This window comes from Balaenoptera musculus, chromosome 15 (assembly GCF_009873245.2).
Source record: "Balaenoptera musculus isolate JJ_BM4_2016_0621 chromosome 15, mBalMus1.pri.v3, whole genome shotgun sequence".
NCBI classification, from domain to species: Eukaryota; Metazoa; Chordata; class Mammalia; order Artiodactyla; family Balaenopteridae; genus Balaenoptera; species Balaenoptera musculus.
Window position 1 is genome coordinate 49,435,421 of NC_045799.1, and position 16,548 is coordinate 49,451,968.

Sequence of the window (16,548 nt, forward strand, 5' to 3'; positions counted from 1 at the left end):
GCCCCGCATGGGCCCGGGCCGCCAGCCATGGGAGGCCCGTGCTGGCCGGTCCCGGGACCTGATGGCCATGTCCCCACAGTGGTTCTGCTTGAGCCGAGCCGCCACGCTGCCTACATTCTCCTGACGGGCCCGGCCAGCCCGGATCCACCCGGCCTGGTCTCCGTGGCCAAACACAAGGTGCGGGACCTCATCCCGAGCAGCAAGGTAGTCCGCCTGGCTGAGGGTGGCCCCGACAGCGACCAGGCCGTCAGGGACCGGTTCTCTCGCCTACGGTACCGGAACGAGGCCTAGACGTGGTTTGGCCAGAGCCCGAAGCAGAGGCGGCTGCTGAAGTTTCACATCCTGGGAAGTCAGCCCTTCACTGGCTCGGTCTGCACGCCGACTCCTGACCTGGTGACCTGGCGACACTCTCCACTGGGCCCGTCACCCCAGGGACGTGCCGGGGCCTCTCCCCTCTCCCGCCAGCATGCCAGGTCCTCACTCAGGTCCCCACTCCGAGCCCCACCCGGGTCTCCCTGGGCAGAGCCTGTGCTGGCAGCAGCTCACCCTCACTTCTCCATGCCTGGCCAGAGCCTCGGCTGCAGAATCCCCTCCCTCTTTCCGTCTGAGCCTTGCCTTCTCTGCACTGTCTCCCTGGGGTCGTGGAGCTCAGAGGGTGGTGGGCCCTGGGGTGGCTTGAGGCAGGCCCACACCCCAGTGTGGTTGGTGGTGACTTGCCCTGGAGAGCCCATGATGGGGCGCATGAGGAATGGGGCCTGGGAGGATGTGACGGATGGGCTGCCTGGAGCTGTGAGTGTCCCGAGGACCTGGCCCCAGGATGCGCCCTGGGGTCAGCGTGCACCCCTGGGTACACACTGGGGCTCCTCGTCCCTCAGGGATCCCTGCACCCCTGGGTGTGGCCAGCGGCCCCTCCTTCCTGGTGCTTGGACACCCCCCACCAGTCGGTGTCACCTGATGCAAGACTCACCTCTGTGCCTTGGTCACCCCAGACCTGCCTGGTGCTGTGGGACTCAGCCGTGACCGGACAAAAGCAAGCAGCCTGATGACCCCGGGTACCTCGGGAAGAAATCAGAATAAACACTGGTTTTGCACTGTCTGGAAAGCCCCATGTGTGCCTGTGTTTGTCTGCTGGATCAGTGGGAAAGGCTGCTGGGGAGGTGAGGCCAGCACCCACACCACCCAGTCAGAGACTGGGAGGGTCCAGCACGGCCTCCAAGTGCATCTCAGGTCTGTGGTTCCCGCCCTGCTCACCCACAGCAGGCTAGGAACCCAGCCTGTAGGCATTCTCCCACCCGGGACAGGCAGGGGGTCCCCCAGCACCTGTGTCCTCCAGGGCTGAGCTCTGGTAGCCGCCCAGGCAGGAGGAGCCCAGGCAGGGGGCTTCAGTGAGATGAAGGTTTGGGTTACCAAAGTGATGGGGGCTGTCATGGAGAACCCTGCAGGAATTTCCTGAAGGCACTTACGTGTGACAAGCCTGCTTCCAGAACCAGGTCTGTTTCTCCTTGCGAAGGCCTGGGAGGCAACAACAAGGCTGAGGTTGAGGGGTTGGATTCCCTGTCCCTGGAGAAGCCACCCGGGCCCAAGGGCCCAGGTCTGGGTCCACAGCGGTGGATGGAGGAGCCGGCTCTGGGCAGGGACCAGCCTTCAGGTTCCAGGACGATGTGCAGGAGTTCGGGGTCTGGGCTGCCCCGGAGACACCCTCACCGGTGCACCCTGGACTTGTAAATAAAGCCCGCACTGTGCTCCCTGTCACTGTGATGTCTTAGGGCACAGCTGACCCTGGAGAGGCTGGGTTCAACACCAGACAGCCCCCTGGACTCTGTGCTCACTCTCCCCTGGAGGACTCGGGCATCCCTGTGCCGCCAGAGCACAAGCTCCCCACTGTCTCCCCAAGTCTGCAGCCTGAGCCCAGCCCCAGGCCTACAGACCCCACACAAGGGATCCTCCACCCACTGCCTCTGACACCTGAACTGCCCGTTGTCCTTCACCACCTCCCTCACCAGTGCATGCCTCACCCACATGCCACACGTGCATGCACACCCACCACAAGCACACCCACCACGTGTGCACCCACCACGATTTGGACCACAGCAGGACAGGCTCAGAGTGAGGACCCAAAGGTCTTTTATTTCTGCGCTGGGAGCAGGAGGGTGTGGGCAGCCCTGAGGGAGGGGCGGCGCTGCCCCAGCTGAGCCAGTCTGGCTGCACTCCCAAAGGAGCAGCTGAGTCTCGGGGGGCCCTCGGAGTGGAGACTCCCTGGTGTCTTTCCCCAGAGGCTCTGCCGCCCTGGCTGTGAACCTGGGCTGGCTGTTGGAGGAGCAACGATGCTGGAGCCATCTCTGTCCAACACCGGGGAGAAGCCACGGCCTCGGGTGGCCACGGAGGCGGAGAGGCCACGGCCCAGTGGGAGCAGCACCTCCCCCTGCATTCCCGCGCCCCCTGCTGGCGGCCACCTGACTATGAATGTTGCCCTGGGAGTCACCAGCGGGTGTGCTGCCATCTTGTCTCAGTCCAGGGCACCCCTGCCCTGGGAATCAGCCCCCAGAACAGCCCCTTCTGGGAGAGGGTGTGACAAGGGAAAAGGTGGAAGCCAGAGAGGTCGGTGCCCCCGTAAGGCCAGGCGCTTAGGGCCCGAGGGGACTCCCGCGCCGGGGAGTCTCAGTGGCTGCAAGGACCCTGGGCAAGAGGAGTTGATGAGGGCAAGATGGCCCCCTTCTGCCCCTGCCCAGGCCCACCTAGGCCTCCCCGTCACCACCCGAGGGCTCCCCGGAGGCAGAGGCAGGAAGGAGAGCAGGGCTGGGGCTGGAATGGCGCGGCTTCCGCATGAACGGGAACACCCTGTGGAGAAGAAGGGGCCTGAGCGAAGGGCGCCACCCCCGGCATCCCACCTGCTTCCCTGGGCACCACCTGGCTGACCGTCGCTTGGTCTCCGGGGGCACCACGGCCTCCGCCAGCAGGTCTTTGTACAAGTCCGACTTCAGGAACCTCGGGTAGGAGTCCTGCAACAGACAGCATCCGGGCCTGATCCCTTCCCACTCCTGGCCTCAGCCAGCACTGCCCAGGCTCCTCCAAGGGCGGGGCCCACAGTGGACTGGGCCGGAGCAGCCTCCCCAGACCAACCCAAACCGGGTCGGACTCAGGGAGACCGGCCCCCAACCACGCAGGAGCCCGGTGCCCACACGGGGAGTGAACGTGGCGCCTCCTGCGACAGGGAACCGGTGTCACTGGTTCTCGCGGACCCACAGAGTGAAGCTGGGCACGTGGAGCGGGACAAAAGCAAGGTCGACAAAAACCACGGGATTCAATAAAGAGGGACAGTAATCTACGAACCCAGGTGCTTATGTTTTAAAAAGAAAAATACACATTTTAAATTGTTAACTTTTGGTGGAGGGGCAGGGGTATAAACAAGATTTAGTTGAATGTACTTTGTAGATTGGATTTTGAAACTGTGTAGATATTTTATGGGATTATAAAATAAATAAGCAACCCCCAAACACTGAAGGGGGCCAAGTGAAGCTGGGCGTCCAGCGGGCGACACCACCCTAGCCACACGTAACCAAGCGTCCAAGGGGCGTCTGAGGGGCTGTGGACAAAGGACCGAAAAAACAAACAGTAAACGACTCTCAGTCACTGTGAATGGTAGTGTCGTGCTGCTCAGTTGAGCTACTGAGTGAATCTCGAGAAAAAGCAAGTGAGTGATTAAGCTGGCACCACTGAAAACCCAGATTTTCAGTAGAGGAATGAGGAGAGAGAGAGAGAGGCCAAAGAGGTTAAGGAAACTCTATAATCCTGATTCCAAATTAGAAGTATCAGTATGAACTCCTGGTATGTTTTATTTAAAACACGTATTTCCTGATTCTGTCCACTGAAAGGCCTGGGAACCATGACCACCCCTGGCGCTATGATGAGTCTGATGTGCAGGTCATGGTTTCTGAACACCACCCCCGAGGGAGGGCTGAGGGCCCGAGGAATGGCTGGCTCTAGGTCTGGAGTAGGACGGCCCCTTAGAAAGCTAGGAAGCACCATAGATTTCGGACACGTCACAGGACTCAAGAGCAATCAGCCGGAGAGGGGGACCTCTGCACATCCCTTTAGACAAGGACTGAAAGGGATTGAAACCCATCAAATATGGTCAAAATGTGAATTTACAATGATATTAAAAGCATCCCAACCTCACTGACTACCCTTGGCAGACACCAGGGGTCCAACTGCTTATTTTGAAAAATGGTAATTAAAAAGGAATCAAGGGACTTCCCTGGTGGTCCAGTGGTAAAGAATCTGCCTTCCAATGCAGGGGACACAAGTTTGATCCCTGGTCAGGGAACTAGGATCCCACATGCAGCAGGGCATCTAAGCCCACGTGCCACAACTCCAGAGCCCATGCGCTCTGGAACCCGAGCGCCACAACTAGAGAAGAGAAAACCCACACGCCACAACTAGAGAGAAGCCCGCATGCCACAACGAAGACCCGATGCAGCCAAAAAAATTAAGAAAATAAATATATATATATATTTTTTAAGTTTAAATTATTTATTTATTTATTTATTTATTTATGGCTGTGTTGGGTCTTCGTTTCTGTGCGAGGGCTTTCTCTAGTTGTGGCAAGCGGGGACCACTCTTCATCGCGGTGCACGGGCCTCTCACTATCGCGGCCTCTCCCATTGCGGAGCACAGGCTCCAGACGCGCAGGCTCAGTAATTGTGGCTCACGGGCCCAGTTGCTCCGCGGCATGTGGGATCTTCCCAGACCAGGGCTCGAACCCGTGTCCCCCGCATTAGCAGGCAGACTCCCAACCACTGCGCCACCAGGGAAGCCCGAAAATAAATATTTTAAAAAAATTATGTTTAGGACTTCCCTGGTGGTGCAGTGGTTAAGAATTCACCTGCCAACACAGGGGACACGGGTTCAACCCCTGGTCCAGGAAGATCCCACATGCCGCGGAGCAACTAAGCCCGTGTGCCACAACTACGGAAGCCCGCGCACCTAGAGCCCGTGCTCTGCAACAACAGAAGCCACCACAATGAGAAGCCCGCGCACCGCAACGAAGAGGAGCCCCCGCTCGCCGCAACTAGAGAAAGCCCGCGCACAGCAGCAACAGACCCCAACGCAGCCATAAATAAATAAATAAATAAATAAATAATTATGTTTAAAGGAGGAATCAAGCCTCGGTCCTGCCTTTCCTCTATGATCGGTACCACTGGGCCAGCAACGAGCAGAGAGAGGAGGCGTCAGAACAGGGAGGCAGTGATGGGTTAGAACATCCCATACCCTCATGGAATCATGGATCTGGGCCAGACTGTCAAAGCTGCTTTCGCCACGAAAGAGAGAGCTGGACTGACATCCCTCCTGAGTGGAGAACACATCGGACACCACCTCTGAAGTAACTATTCCCGACCAAACCGAACCAACAACAACAAAACTGAAAACAATCTGATCAAGGAACACAGTGTCCACAGAAGCTGGAGAAAGGAGGACGGATTCTCCCCTGGAGGCTCCAGAAGAAACCAGCCTGCTCTCACCCTGATCTCAGCCCCGAGACCCCATCAGGCTTCACCTCCACAGCACAGAGAATAAGCAGCAGCGGGAAACTAGCCTGAGGTCACGTGGGGAAGGGGACGCGACTGGCCACTCGAGGGCGTTGAGTAAATACTGTTGGTGTTTCCGGTGTGGTGCTGGCCTCTGCAGCCACGTTGAAAGGGAAGCGGTGGCCGTGTCCTTTAAGGGAACTTCCTGCAATACCTACAGACAGGAAGTCTGGAAATGGCTTTAAAGTCGGGGGTGGAGTGTGTGGTAGGCCACTGGACAGGATGGACGGTGAGTCCGGATAGGCCCCGAGTTGACAGTTTGTGAAGGTGGGCTGGAGGTACGTGGGGATTCGTCATTTACTTTTTGTTCATATTTGACCTTTTCCACGTTAGAACACTTTACAAGCACAGCTGGACAAGCCCTGCAGCCGCCCTGAGCCTCGGTTTGCTGCTCTGGAAAGCGCGGTGTGAGCTGCGGGACTAAGCTGGCAGGAGCCGCGGGGAGCGGGTGCGGACCAGCCTCTGAGCTGTGGCCACTGAAGCCACCTGACACCGGCTTGCGGGGGGAGGGGGGCGGGGGAGGAGGCGCCCACCTTCTTCATCAGCATGTAGATGTGCAGCTGGGCGTCGTCCAGCACATGGCGGTGCGGCCGGCCCAGGCCCACCAGCGTCCGCTCCATCGTCCGGCTGTCGATGTTGACCCAGCGGGCAGCACCGGGGGCCAGGAACTGCCTGGCATGGGAGAGGGGAGCCCCCGTGGGTCTGGGCCATTCGGGCTGGCCGCTGCCCGCCCCCCGCCCCCCCCGCGGCACTCACTGGTACACGGCGTCCACCAGGGCGGGGACCTGCGCCTGCCCTCCGTGGCGCAGCTCCTCACAGGCCTCCCAGAAGCTGAGGTTTTCGGCTGGGGGTCCGGGCACCGGGTCAGGCCCACCCAGGCTGGTGGAAACCTGGGGTGGGGGGCTCGAGCAGGGAGCAGGGGAGGGGGCTTCTCACCACTGAACTCTTTCCTGAGAAAGTCCATGAAATGGGCCCGTCCCACGGGGTCTTCCAAGAGTTCCCGGAAGCTGAAGGCCCACTGCTCCACACGGAGCCTTGTGGGCACGGCCGCGCTGGGGGAGGGGCGGGCGGATCAGGAGCACGAGGAAGGCAGGGGCACACCTGCAGCTCCTGGCCCACCCCGGGCTCACCTGGGTGCATTCATGGCCCAGTAGGTATCGTTGTCTGTGACCCAGGGGTTGCTGGGCAGGCACCCCGACATGATGGGGTCATGCGGCCCACGCTGGCTGCTAAATTTCAGGTACCTGGGGGTGGAGGGTGGTGCCAGGGCCAGTGCAGGGAGTGCTGTGGGGACGAGGGCGCTGGAGGAAGGGTCTGGGCTCTGGGCTGGGGGTCTCCAGCCACCACCCTCATCCCACTCACGCCTCAAGGCAGACGGAGGACTTCACCCGGGTCCTGCCCAGTGCCTTTCGTAAGCACTCGACCTAGGATGGGAGACCTGTGAGGGGGCCGGGGCTGGGAGCCACCAGCCCACGCCTCCCCTCCCTGCTGCCCCCAGGACCTACCTCCCGCCTGTAGAAATCCACGGTCTTGGTCTGGAAGGGGCCGGTGAGCTGCAGTTAGAAGGCAGGTCCCTATACGGACTGACATCCCACCCCTGCCCTGCCCTCCGGAGCCCTGGCCTCTAATGCAGGGGTCTGACTTTCCAGGACGCCTCCTGGGACCTCAAGTCTGGACGTTTCGGGGTGTTCACCAAGCCCTCAGGTGCTCAAAGTTGCCTTGAGTTTCCCCAACTGTCACTATTTCATGTTTTCAAATGTACTGAAAGGAGGGGCGGGCAGACAGCACCCTCAGGATGCTTGTGATGCCAACCTTTCCTCTCAGCTATCTTTGCGTGACTTTGATGGAAATCACAAACCTATGACCGTGAACTATGATTCTGAAGTCAGGAAGATGTTTTCTCAGAAAAGTACTAGATGACTCTGCTCTATGTTTTGGGTGTCGTGCGATCTGACCGAGGGCTCTGCTGCTACAAAGTTCGGACATGTGTCCTCGTCCAATTCCATCCAGTTTGGAGGCTTTGGAGGCACATGGTTCATTCCGCCCTGGTCGCTTGGGCCCATAGCCCTGCTCGCCACCCCTCCAAGTCCCCACAGACCCTGATGCTGCCCTGGCCTGGGGGGAGAGACCCCCTCCCCCCATAGGGTCTACTGTACTTACTTGCACCCAGGGCAGCAGGTGGGAGGTGAGAGAGAGCGAGAGTTAGCAGGGGGCTGGGAGTCGGGGCAGTGAGCCGGGGAGCAAAGCAGGAGACTTGGAGTGACTGAATCATGGGACATTTGGATGGACAAGTGGACAGGTGGGTGGGCAGCCCCCAAGCAGTCCCCTAGTGGTGGAGTGGGGGGGTAAAGTGGCGGAGGGGGTGGAGGGGTTAAGGGAGGTGGGGGCACATGGAGCGGAGGGCACTGTGCAGGGGTGGGGAGTGGGCTGGGGGGTGTGCACGCAGGGTCCTCACCATCTGCACTCGCCCAGCAGTGCAGGAACCCCGCTGTGGACCTTGCTCCAGCACGCTGGGGACCCCGGGCTGCAGAGGGGGGATGAGATGAAGCGGGGGCACAGCTCAGGCAGGCTGCTGAGACCCTCCTAACCCCATACACTGAAGCTCTGCGCCCATGTCAGGCCCTAATGTGGAAACATGCTCAGGGGAACTCGGGACCAGTATGCTCTCTGCCCATCCCCACCCCAGGGCACCCTCCCTGTCTAGCCCACCCTGGTCCCCTCTCCAGACCCTCACCCAGCTCCTGGCTCCTAAAGCGAAGTCTGTGACCTGCCCCCAAGCCCCCCGTTCTTCCTCGCCTCAGCCAAGCTCACCTCCGAGCTCCTGGCTGCTCAGGCCAGAACCCCAGCCCTACCTGAGACAACCCCTCTGGCCGCACCTCGTCCTGACCACCCCGCCCCCAGACACATGCCTCGCCGGAGGCCACGGGCGCCATTACTGGTGCCTCCACAGGACCACCGCCGGCCCTCAGCCCACTGCTCAGCCTTGGCCACGCCCACTCCACCCTCAACGCCGGAGACCCCGTGACCCTCAGGTGGAAGATTAAGGGTCATTCTCCCAGAGACACCACCCACACCTGATGAGGTAATCAGGCCCGTGGGTGCCTCTCTTTTTTTTTTTCATGGGGTTTTTTCCCCCGGAGCTTCTATTCATCTGCTGTGACTGCCCCTCACAGCACACATCTGTGTCTGCTGGTCTCTCCACTGCCCCACACAGTAGGGGGACCTCAACCCACCTGCCAGGCCCACGGATCTGGGTAAGGCCTGACCCCAGGCTAGCACCTCAGAAGCTCTTGGCCTGTGACCTCAGTCCCTCATGCTGCAGCTAAGCCCGCCCCCACTCACCTCCCCCTACCCCAAAGGCCTTCAGGTGCCCTCACTCACCTCCCCCCACCCCAAGGGCCTTCAGGTGTCCTCACTCGCCACCCCCGCCCAGGGCCTTCAGGTGCCCACATTCTGCTTCCTTAGACCCAGAGAGAAGCTGCTGTGTCCTAGTCTGTGGGTGGCGGCAGCTCAGGCCTGGCCTTGTGACCTCTGGGTTCTCATGAACCACAGAAAAAGAACTTCCTGTCACCTGACAGGATCCCTAAAAGCATGTCCTTCCCAGGGGTCAGAAAGCAGGTCCTCCTCAGCAAGCACCTGAGGAGGCACACTGACCGATGGCAGGACTCCGCTGCTGTCCAAGGACCACCCCCCACAAGGGGCTCACCGGGGGCCTGTTCACCAGCCAGTACGTCTGCTCCTGGCATGCGATGACCAGCCTGTCCCCCTTCCTGCGCTGCTTAGCTGCCCTGGGGGGGTGGGTAGGCAGAGCTGGGGGGACACTGTGCCCACCACCTCACCCCCCACTTCAGGCCGAGGCCTGGGCAGGCAGCCAAGCCTGGGTGCGCTGTTTCTGGTCCCAGGGCTGCCAGTGCCCGGGCAGGGGGCGTGCGGGGCATGCAGGGCGTGGCCTCACCGCAGCTGCTCTCTCGCCTGCATCACTACCAGGTCCCACGTGTGGCTGATCTTCCTGTGCAGCTGGTCATAGTGCTCCTGCGGAGTGTTGAGGTCTCTAGTGGGAAACTCTCTCCGGTGCCCAGCTCTGGGGTGTGGACCCCCCACCTCCCCTCTGAGACCACCTAGGGTGTTTGTGCTTGTGTATCCACATCACTCTGGGGCCTGGGCTGTGTGCTCTAGGGCCACAAGTAGGGACTGGGTTCCTCTGGCTGGATTCAGCCTGGGAGGGGTGGCAAGGGTGTCCCACCTTTTCGTGGTCAACCAGGCCCCCCCGCTTTCGGATGTTCTTCTTGGCCAGGTAGATGGCTGGAAGGACAGGGCACAGGCTGCAGAGGAGCAACGTCAGCTCCCCCTCCCCTGTGGCATCACACCTGCAGCCACCAGTCCTGGGAGTTTGTCCCCGGCTAGCCCAACCCTCCTCACTCACCGTAGTCCAGCTCAGCGGCTGGCCACAGGGTGCTCATCCAGAAATAGGGCGTCTGGTGCAGTGCAAGGACAAAGGTATCTGTGACCTTCCGGGCCTTCCCCTCCCCAAGAGTCGTCCCCACCCTCTCAGCTCCCTTGGGAGGAGACTGGGCTGGCTGAGGGGTATCTTCCCACTGCCCCAAGGCTCAGCTGACCATCCACCATTCCCTCCACCTGGACCGAGCTGCACTTGGTTCACTGACTCTGGGCACCCTGCCCAGGCCCAGGAGGTAGTTGCAGTGCTGGGGGGTCGGGGACTGAGGGCAGGCCCTGCCGGGGTCCCTGGTGTGGCCAGGGAGGGCAGGAGGGGGGCTCCATCATGATTGAGGACGCACACTGAGGTGCAGGGATCCTGTCCTTAGGCCCCTTCTTCAGGGCTGCGGCCTAAGGACCCTGGCTAAGCTGGTGGAGTCCTCTGCAGGTACTGCCCCTTATGGGGCCCTGCTAAAGGTCCCTCCCCTTAACTTGGCCTTTCCGTCACAGGGACGCTTCCAGTCCAGGCCTTTTGGGGAGGGGGCAGTGGACCACGAGATCTGTGGTGACATCACAGGTCCTGCTCCTGCCCCAGCCCCGCCCCTTCCAGGAGTCCCCGCCAAGGGGCTGCCTGGTGGGATGGGTCCTACCTGCTCCCAGTTGAGCCTGACCTGGAACCTATAGGGCGTTTCATCCAGCCGGAGCTCAAGGTGGCAGGGGTCTCGCAGTGGGTATAGGTAGCCATGCCGCACTAGGAGGGTGCCCAGGTGCAGGGCCTCTGGGGAGCAAGGTGGTGAATTCTTAGTGGGGAGAGCCGAGCCGGGTCCCCCAGCACAGTGGGCTTGGCCCCAGCCCTCGGCCATCAGCACAGCGACCCCAGGGCCGGGTATGGGGCGCAGGAAGACCCCTTACCCTCCTCTGTGATGCAGTACTTCTGGATCAACCACTCCATGACGTCGTTGCCTGCATAGCAGAGACTGGGGTAGGGGGAGGCCGAGGCAGGGCCGGCACCCCCATCCCCGCCCCTGCAGCACCTCACCAGTCACTGCGTGTGGAATGACGGTGACGAGCAGGCGCTGGCTCCGCATCTTCACGCCCTGGTCGGGGTCCTGCATACTCACGACCATCCGCTCCATCTGGGCAAAGGAGGTTGAGGGCCTGTGGTGGCCTCCTCCCCCACCCCCAGATCCAGATGCCCCCGAACAGCCCGGGATGCGCCGGATCAGTGTGCTTGAAGGAGATTAACGCTCACTGATGGTGGGATTTCAGGCCGTGGCTGACCGAGGAGGTGAGGGGGGGCGCGAGCTAGCGGCGACCCCAACCCCGGGGTCTCCGCCGCCCCACCCCGCTCACACAGTGCCATCGCCCCAGACCCGCGTCCACACTCGCGCGCTCGCGTAGTGTCCACACTCGCGTGCACCCGCACTCACTCCTCTCCTGCCCCTCCCGGCCTCGCGTGTCGGGAAATCGGGGGTGGGGGGCGGGTGGGGGGCGGGCGGGACCCCGGCACCCACCTTGCTCAGATGCGGCCTCTGCGCGCGGCGGTGCCCGCCGTGGGGCGCGGGGCCGGCGGCCATGGCTGAGGCAGGCCTAGCGGGGCGAGGGTGTCCGGCCGCCCCGCCCCGCCCCGCCCCGCCCCTCCCCTCCCGGGCCGCCGCCCCGCCCGCGAGTTAACCCGCAGCCGCGGGGTCTGGGGTCTGGGGACGCGCGTTCGACCATCCACCTCGAGCAGGCTCCCTCACGTCACGAGAAGCCGAGGCCCGTGCCCGCGGGAGCTTGCCTGGAGCTTCGAGAGGGGGCTTGGACCCACCCGGACAGCGTGGGGGAGAATCAGCCTCCGCTGGGACGGCGGTGGGGGAGGCTCAGAGGTGGGGTGGGAACTCAGGGAAAGGATGGGGACTCAGAAAAGGGGAGAGGGGACTTGTGGGGAAGGAGGGCTGGGGTGGAGGACAACTGTTTAGGGTCACTGTAACCCCTCCCCCATACCCATCTCCTGTGTGGCGCCCCAGGATATGGGTGACCAGCGCTGCAGGGGCTGTAAGGTCTGGGTGAGGGGTCGAGCTGCCCTAGGAGTGTGTCCCTGCAACTGTGACACTGTCCCTGACGCATGCAGGTGCTACCGGGCTGGTATGACACCGTGTGGCTGCGTAGGTGTGCTGGGCGGGGGCCCTTGAGGCCTGGGGGAATACGGCAGGCAGCTCACTTCCCCTCTGCTGCACTGATGATGCTTGGGGCACCAGTTGGGGAACAGACAGAGACCCCACCTGGGTTACCCCGAAACTGTGGGAGACTGTGGGAAGGGGCTTTACCGAGAGAGAAGATCTCAACACCTGCCCCCCAAGATTCGTGGGCAGCCTCTGGGCTCAGGGCCCAGCCTGGCCGTTTCTCTCCCTCCTCCAACAGCTTGGCCACCCACACCCCTTTTGTTGGGGCCATTTTAAAGTGGTGCAAACAGGTCTATTTCTGATTTTTAGGTGCTCTGGGCAGGGCAGGATGTCGGGCAGAGCCTCCGACATGGCCATCTGAACCCATTTCCACTGCAGGCAAAGCCGTGTCCAGGCTGAGCTGGGGCAGGGGTACTGGAGGGGGGTTCTACCCTTCCCGGGTGCCATTCTCCCTTACATGCCAGTGAAATTCTCTCACCCAGCCCCACCCACACAGGTGGGGTCAGGCTGGCCCCAGGCCTGGCTGTCCTCTCTGCATGGATGGGCTTCCAGAGAGGCTGAAGGCCCCCAGAGGCCAGAGTTGTCCCCAGCCTGGGGACAAGTGGCTTCCCTGACCACCCCAGGGAAGGGGCAGCAGGATGTGACCCTAGAAGGGCTGGGCTCTGGCTGGGGAGATCCTGCCTTGGAAAGACCGTGGGCAGGTGCAGCTCCAAGGGGGCAGTCCCCGCCCTAGCCCACGTGCCTCCCGCACCCACGGCCTGCTGGCCTCTTTCCCAGATGGGGAGGGGGCTCCTTTGGGCCAGGGCAGATCTGATCCCTGGGTGTCCTCAGAAATGGGGGGCGGAGGGGTGTAAGGAAGCAGGGGGACTCTAGCTGGTGTTCTGCCTCCCCCTCCGCTTTGACCCAGCTGTCCCCAGCCTCAGGTCCAGCTCACCCCTGCCCCTGCCCTGCTGACCCCCATCTACCTGTCACAAGGTCTGTTTAGGCATCAAGACCGGAGGCCCCTTCTGTGCGCCCCTCTCAGCACTCCACCACCCTTTTCTGTTTCAGATCAGTGTCCTTTTCTCCCCAAGGACGGGGGCCTCTGAGCACAGAGCATACAAAGACCCCTCCACCCGCTGCCACGCTCACACAGCCCAGTCAATAAACACTGGAATAATGGCTGTGTCTCCAGACTGCACCTCACTGTGTGTGGGGACCCCGGCCCCTGTGTGTGTGGACACTGGCCCCTCCGTGCTGATGCCTGTGAACCTCTGGGGTGCGGGGCCAGGAGGCTGTGCAGACACACACAACATCCCCCGCCCCCCAAGGCTGGGCAGACTCCAGGAGTCCCCTCTGCCCAGACATAAATAAGCTCCAGCGGGGGTGGGAGTAGGGGGAGGGTGGGGGGCTGTCGGGCCCCAGGTGCGGCCTGCGCTGCCTGCAGGTAACGAGAGCCTGGGGACTTGGGGGGGGGGACGCACCTGCTCCACTCGCGCCCCCAGCCCCACCAGCCCCGCCCAGAGGGCTTCCCCGGAGACTCCCCAGACTCTGGGCGGCGCCGTGGGGTGGGGCAGCCCTGATGGCCAGAGCCGGGTGCAGGCGGGGCGGGATGCTGGGACCGTGACCGCGGCGGCTGTGCGGGGTCCGAGTGCGCCCGCGGCGGGGACGACCGGGTGCCGGCGCCAAGCGGGCGACACGCGCGTCTCTGCGGGGCTGCGCGGGGTCCGCGGAGCGGCTGGGGGCGCGCGGCGCGGGCGCGGCGCTGGGCGCGGGGGGCGCTCCCGGCCGGGATGAGCTCACCGCAGTCGCGCCGGGGCTGAGCGCCGAGCCGGGCGGCGGCGGGGCGGGCGGCGGCTCCTCGGCGGCTCGGCGGCGGGGCCGGGCCGCGGGCCACCATGCTGGGCCTGGACGCGTGTGAGCTGGGGGCGCAGCTGCTGGAGCTGCTCCGGCTGGCGCTGTGCGCCCGAGGTGAGCGGGCCTGGCTAGGGCCAGGGCGGCCACGTGGGCGGGGGGCTCAGCCCGGGGCGGGGCGGCTTCTCCCCCGCGGAAACTTTGGGGGCGCTCGTGGGGACCTCGCGGCGGGGGTGGGGGGCTTCGTCCAGGCCACTCATGGGGCAAGGGGTCAAGAGTGGGCGGGTCTGTGAAGCCAGGGTGGCAGGGGGACCCTCTCCCCGTGGGAGCCTGCCCCTGAGGTCCCATCTCCCTTGGGTGGGGCTGGGGCTCCTTCAGGGAGGGTGTGGATCCCGGGAAAGACTGGAGCGCAGTGGGCAGGGACTCGGAAAGACCCTGCCCCAAGGCACCATGGGAGCTTCTCCTAGGACTGTGGGAAGGGCTCAGAAAGACCCCTGCGTTAAGGCGCCAGGGGAAGGGGCCTAGCTGACTGGGTCTGGAGGCACCTGGGGAGGTGGCCTCAGAGCATAAGCTGAGGGGTTTAGAGACAACCACCCCTACCCTTCAGGAGCATTATGGGGAGGAACTCCCAAGACTGTGGGGAGGCATTCAGGGAACGCAGTCCCTGAGCAGGGTGGTGGGGACCCTGAGAGGTGTCCGAGAGCCTTATGGGACTATGGGAAGAGGCCTAGGGCACTGGGGACCCTGGAGAGCAGCGAAAAGGCAGAGCCTCTGCTCTAGAGAAGACCTCAGTAGTCACCACTCCGTAGTGGTGGACCCTATCCCTTGGGGCTGTTCCCCATTTGGGATCTTCCTTCCCCCTACAGTCAGGGAGGGGCCTGGGATGAATGGCTGGGCCAGGAGGATGCAGCTGGAGCCTCCAGGGATCACCTGCCTCCATCTCTTGGGAGCCTTCTCCACTCCCCAGGCCCTTCCCGAAGAGTCTGGGTTTGGGCGCTGCTCTGCATCTTCTCGGCCCACCCCTCTCCCAGAGCCCTCACCGGACTCCTGTTAAGTTCCTTCCTTTGGGCAGTGGGAGGTCCAGCTGGCCAGACGGCAGGCTCCAGCAAATGCCAGGTCAGCTGGCAGCAGCTGCTCACACACCCTCCCCAACCCCCAGTCCTCCTGACTGACAAGGAGAAGGGGCAGCTGCCGCCAGATGAGGTGCTGGATGAGGCCGTGCCGGAGTACCGGGCCCCGGGGAGGAAGAGCCTCCTGGAGATCCAGCAGCTGGACCCGGACGACGAGAGCCTGGTCAAGTACAAGCGGGTGCTGCTGGGGCCTGAGCCGCCTGTCGTGGGTATGCCCACGCCCTGGGCTGGGGCGGGGGAGGGTGGGTTAGGGTTAGGGCACCTGTACACTTCTGGTTTCTCTTCAGACCCAAGCCTGCCCAACGTGCAGGTGACCAGCCTGACACTGATGTCTGAGCAGGCCCCAGGGCCCATCACCATGGACCTCACAGGTAACTCCCAGGATGCCTGGTGCGACCCTGAGCCCCAGGTAGGGACCTCACAGGTAACCCCCTCCGCAAAATACAAACTGATCTTTGGGGTAGAGACCTGGGCTCGTTGCCATGGACCTCTTAGGACCCCCCCCACCATGCCCAATTCCAAGTACTCAGACCTAGACCTCACAGGTACGGGCCCCCCATGGGGGCTCCTGGGGCAGGGTCTCAGCCATCACAGGAGTTCACACTTAGCTGCACTTTCCCTAACAGGGGAGTTGGCTGCGCTGAAAAACCAGGTGTTTGTCCTGAAGGAGGGTGTTGATTACAAAGTGAAGATTACCTTCAAGGTGAGGGAGCTGTCACGGGGGACACCAGCCAGCCACAGGTCCAGCCCCCCAGGTTCCCCCTAACACCCTCTGTCCCTCAGGTCAATAAGGAGATCGTCAGTGGCCTCAAGTGTCTGCATCACACCTACCGCCAGGGCCTGCGAGGTGAGGGCCGCGTGGAGGGGGCAGCCCAGGGGGAAGGCTCGGGGTGGGGGCCAGTGGGGCAGAGGGCAGCCCCTGACGCCCTCACCCCCCCCCCAGTGGACAAAGCCGTCTACATGGTGGGCAGCTATGGTCCGAGCGCCCAGGAGTACGAGTTTGTGACTCCGTTGGAGGAGGCGCCCCGGGGCGCGCTGGTGCGGGGTGCCTACGTGGTCACGTCCTTCTTCACCGATGACGACAGGACCCCCCACCTGTCCTGGGAGTGGGGCCTCCACATCTGCCAGGACTGGGAGAGCTGAGCGCCCCCTGCCCCAGGGCTGTGTTCCCACTTGCAGTCCTGGTCTCCCCCACCTCTGTCAGTCGCTGCAAGGGACCCCTGACCATTCCCCGGCCCCCTCAGTGGCCAGACCCCCCTGCCCTCTGTCCTGTCCCGGGATGCCCCCTCCCCAGGCCTGGCACTGTGCCCTGAACAGTCCTATTAAACGTTGCTCTGTCTCGGTGCCCTCGGTGTCGCCTGTCTGCCTCCCCGCCCCCGGGGTGGGGGGGCCTCCCAGCCT

At 63.0% G+C, this 16,548-nt stretch overlaps 3 protein-coding genes across 21 annotated transcripts in view; 2 read left to right on the forward strand and 1 right to left on the reverse strand.

Moving 5' to 3' along the window:
• Nucleotides 1-1,102, forward strand: part of FAM234A (family with sequence similarity 234 member A) — a 31,094-nt gene extending 29,992 nt beyond the window's left edge. For 9 of the 10 annotated variants that reach the window (XM_036825631.1, XM_036825635.1, XM_036825632.1 and 6 more), the window contains one exon: nt 80-1,102. In XM_036825631.1, the coding sequence (XP_036681526.1) occupies nt 80-291 (212 nt within the window). In that variant the 3' untranslated portion in view covers nt 292-1,102. The remainder of the gene's footprint in view (nt 1-79) is intronic. The other variant, XM_036825641.1, reaches the window with a different exon arrangement.
• On the reverse strand, nt 968-11,603 carry RGS11 (regulator of G protein signaling 11). Of its 9 annotated transcripts, XM_036825642.1 has the most exons (19): nt 11,534-11,603; nt 11,059-11,155; nt 10,932-10,982; nt 10,670-10,797; nt 10,009-10,060; nt 9,829-9,887; nt 9,541-9,617; nt 9,292-9,373; nt 8,041-8,109; nt 7,091-7,138; nt 6,948-7,009; nt 6,716-6,829; nt 6,522-6,637; nt 6,342-6,429; nt 6,119-6,257; nt 2,917-2,999; nt 2,736-2,838; nt 1,464-1,512; nt 968-1,056 (listed from the first exon to the last, which is right to left on the reverse strand). In XM_036825642.1, the coding sequence occupies exons 1-17, from the start codon at nt 11,594-11,596 to the stop codon at nt 2,736-2,738; spliced, it is 1,431 nt and encodes a 476-aa protein (XP_036681537.1). In that variant the 5' UTR covers nt 11,597-11,603; the 3' UTR covers nt 968-1,056; nt 1,464-1,512. The 9 variants fall into 9 exon arrangements, 1 of the variants encoding a protein (XP_036681537.1); XR_005016452.1 differs by having other exon boundaries at nt 1,464-2,838; nt 7,091-7,114; nt 10,691-10,797; XR_005016451.1 differs by having other exon boundaries at nt 1,464-2,838; nt 7,091-7,120; nt 10,691-10,797.
• On the forward strand, nt 11,201-16,490 carry ARHGDIG (Rho GDP dissociation inhibitor gamma). 2 transcript variants are annotated; one of them, XM_036825645.1, is made up of 6 exons: nt 11,201-11,307; nt 15,177-15,356; nt 15,435-15,518; nt 15,774-15,850; nt 15,931-15,994; nt 16,091-16,478. In XM_036825645.1, the coding sequence occupies exons 1-6, from the start codon at nt 11,274-11,276 to the stop codon at nt 16,288-16,290; spliced, it is 639 nt and encodes a 212-aa protein (XP_036681540.1). In that variant the 5' UTR covers nt 11,201-11,273; the 3' UTR covers nt 16,291-16,478. The 2 variants fall into 2 exon arrangements, with proteins under 2 accessions (XP_036681540.1, XP_036681539.1); XM_036825644.1 differs by lacking the exon at nt 11,201-11,307 and adding an exon at nt 14,006-14,134 and having other exon boundaries at nt 16,091-16,490.
• The last annotated feature ends 58 nt before the right edge of the window (nt 16,491-16,548 follow it).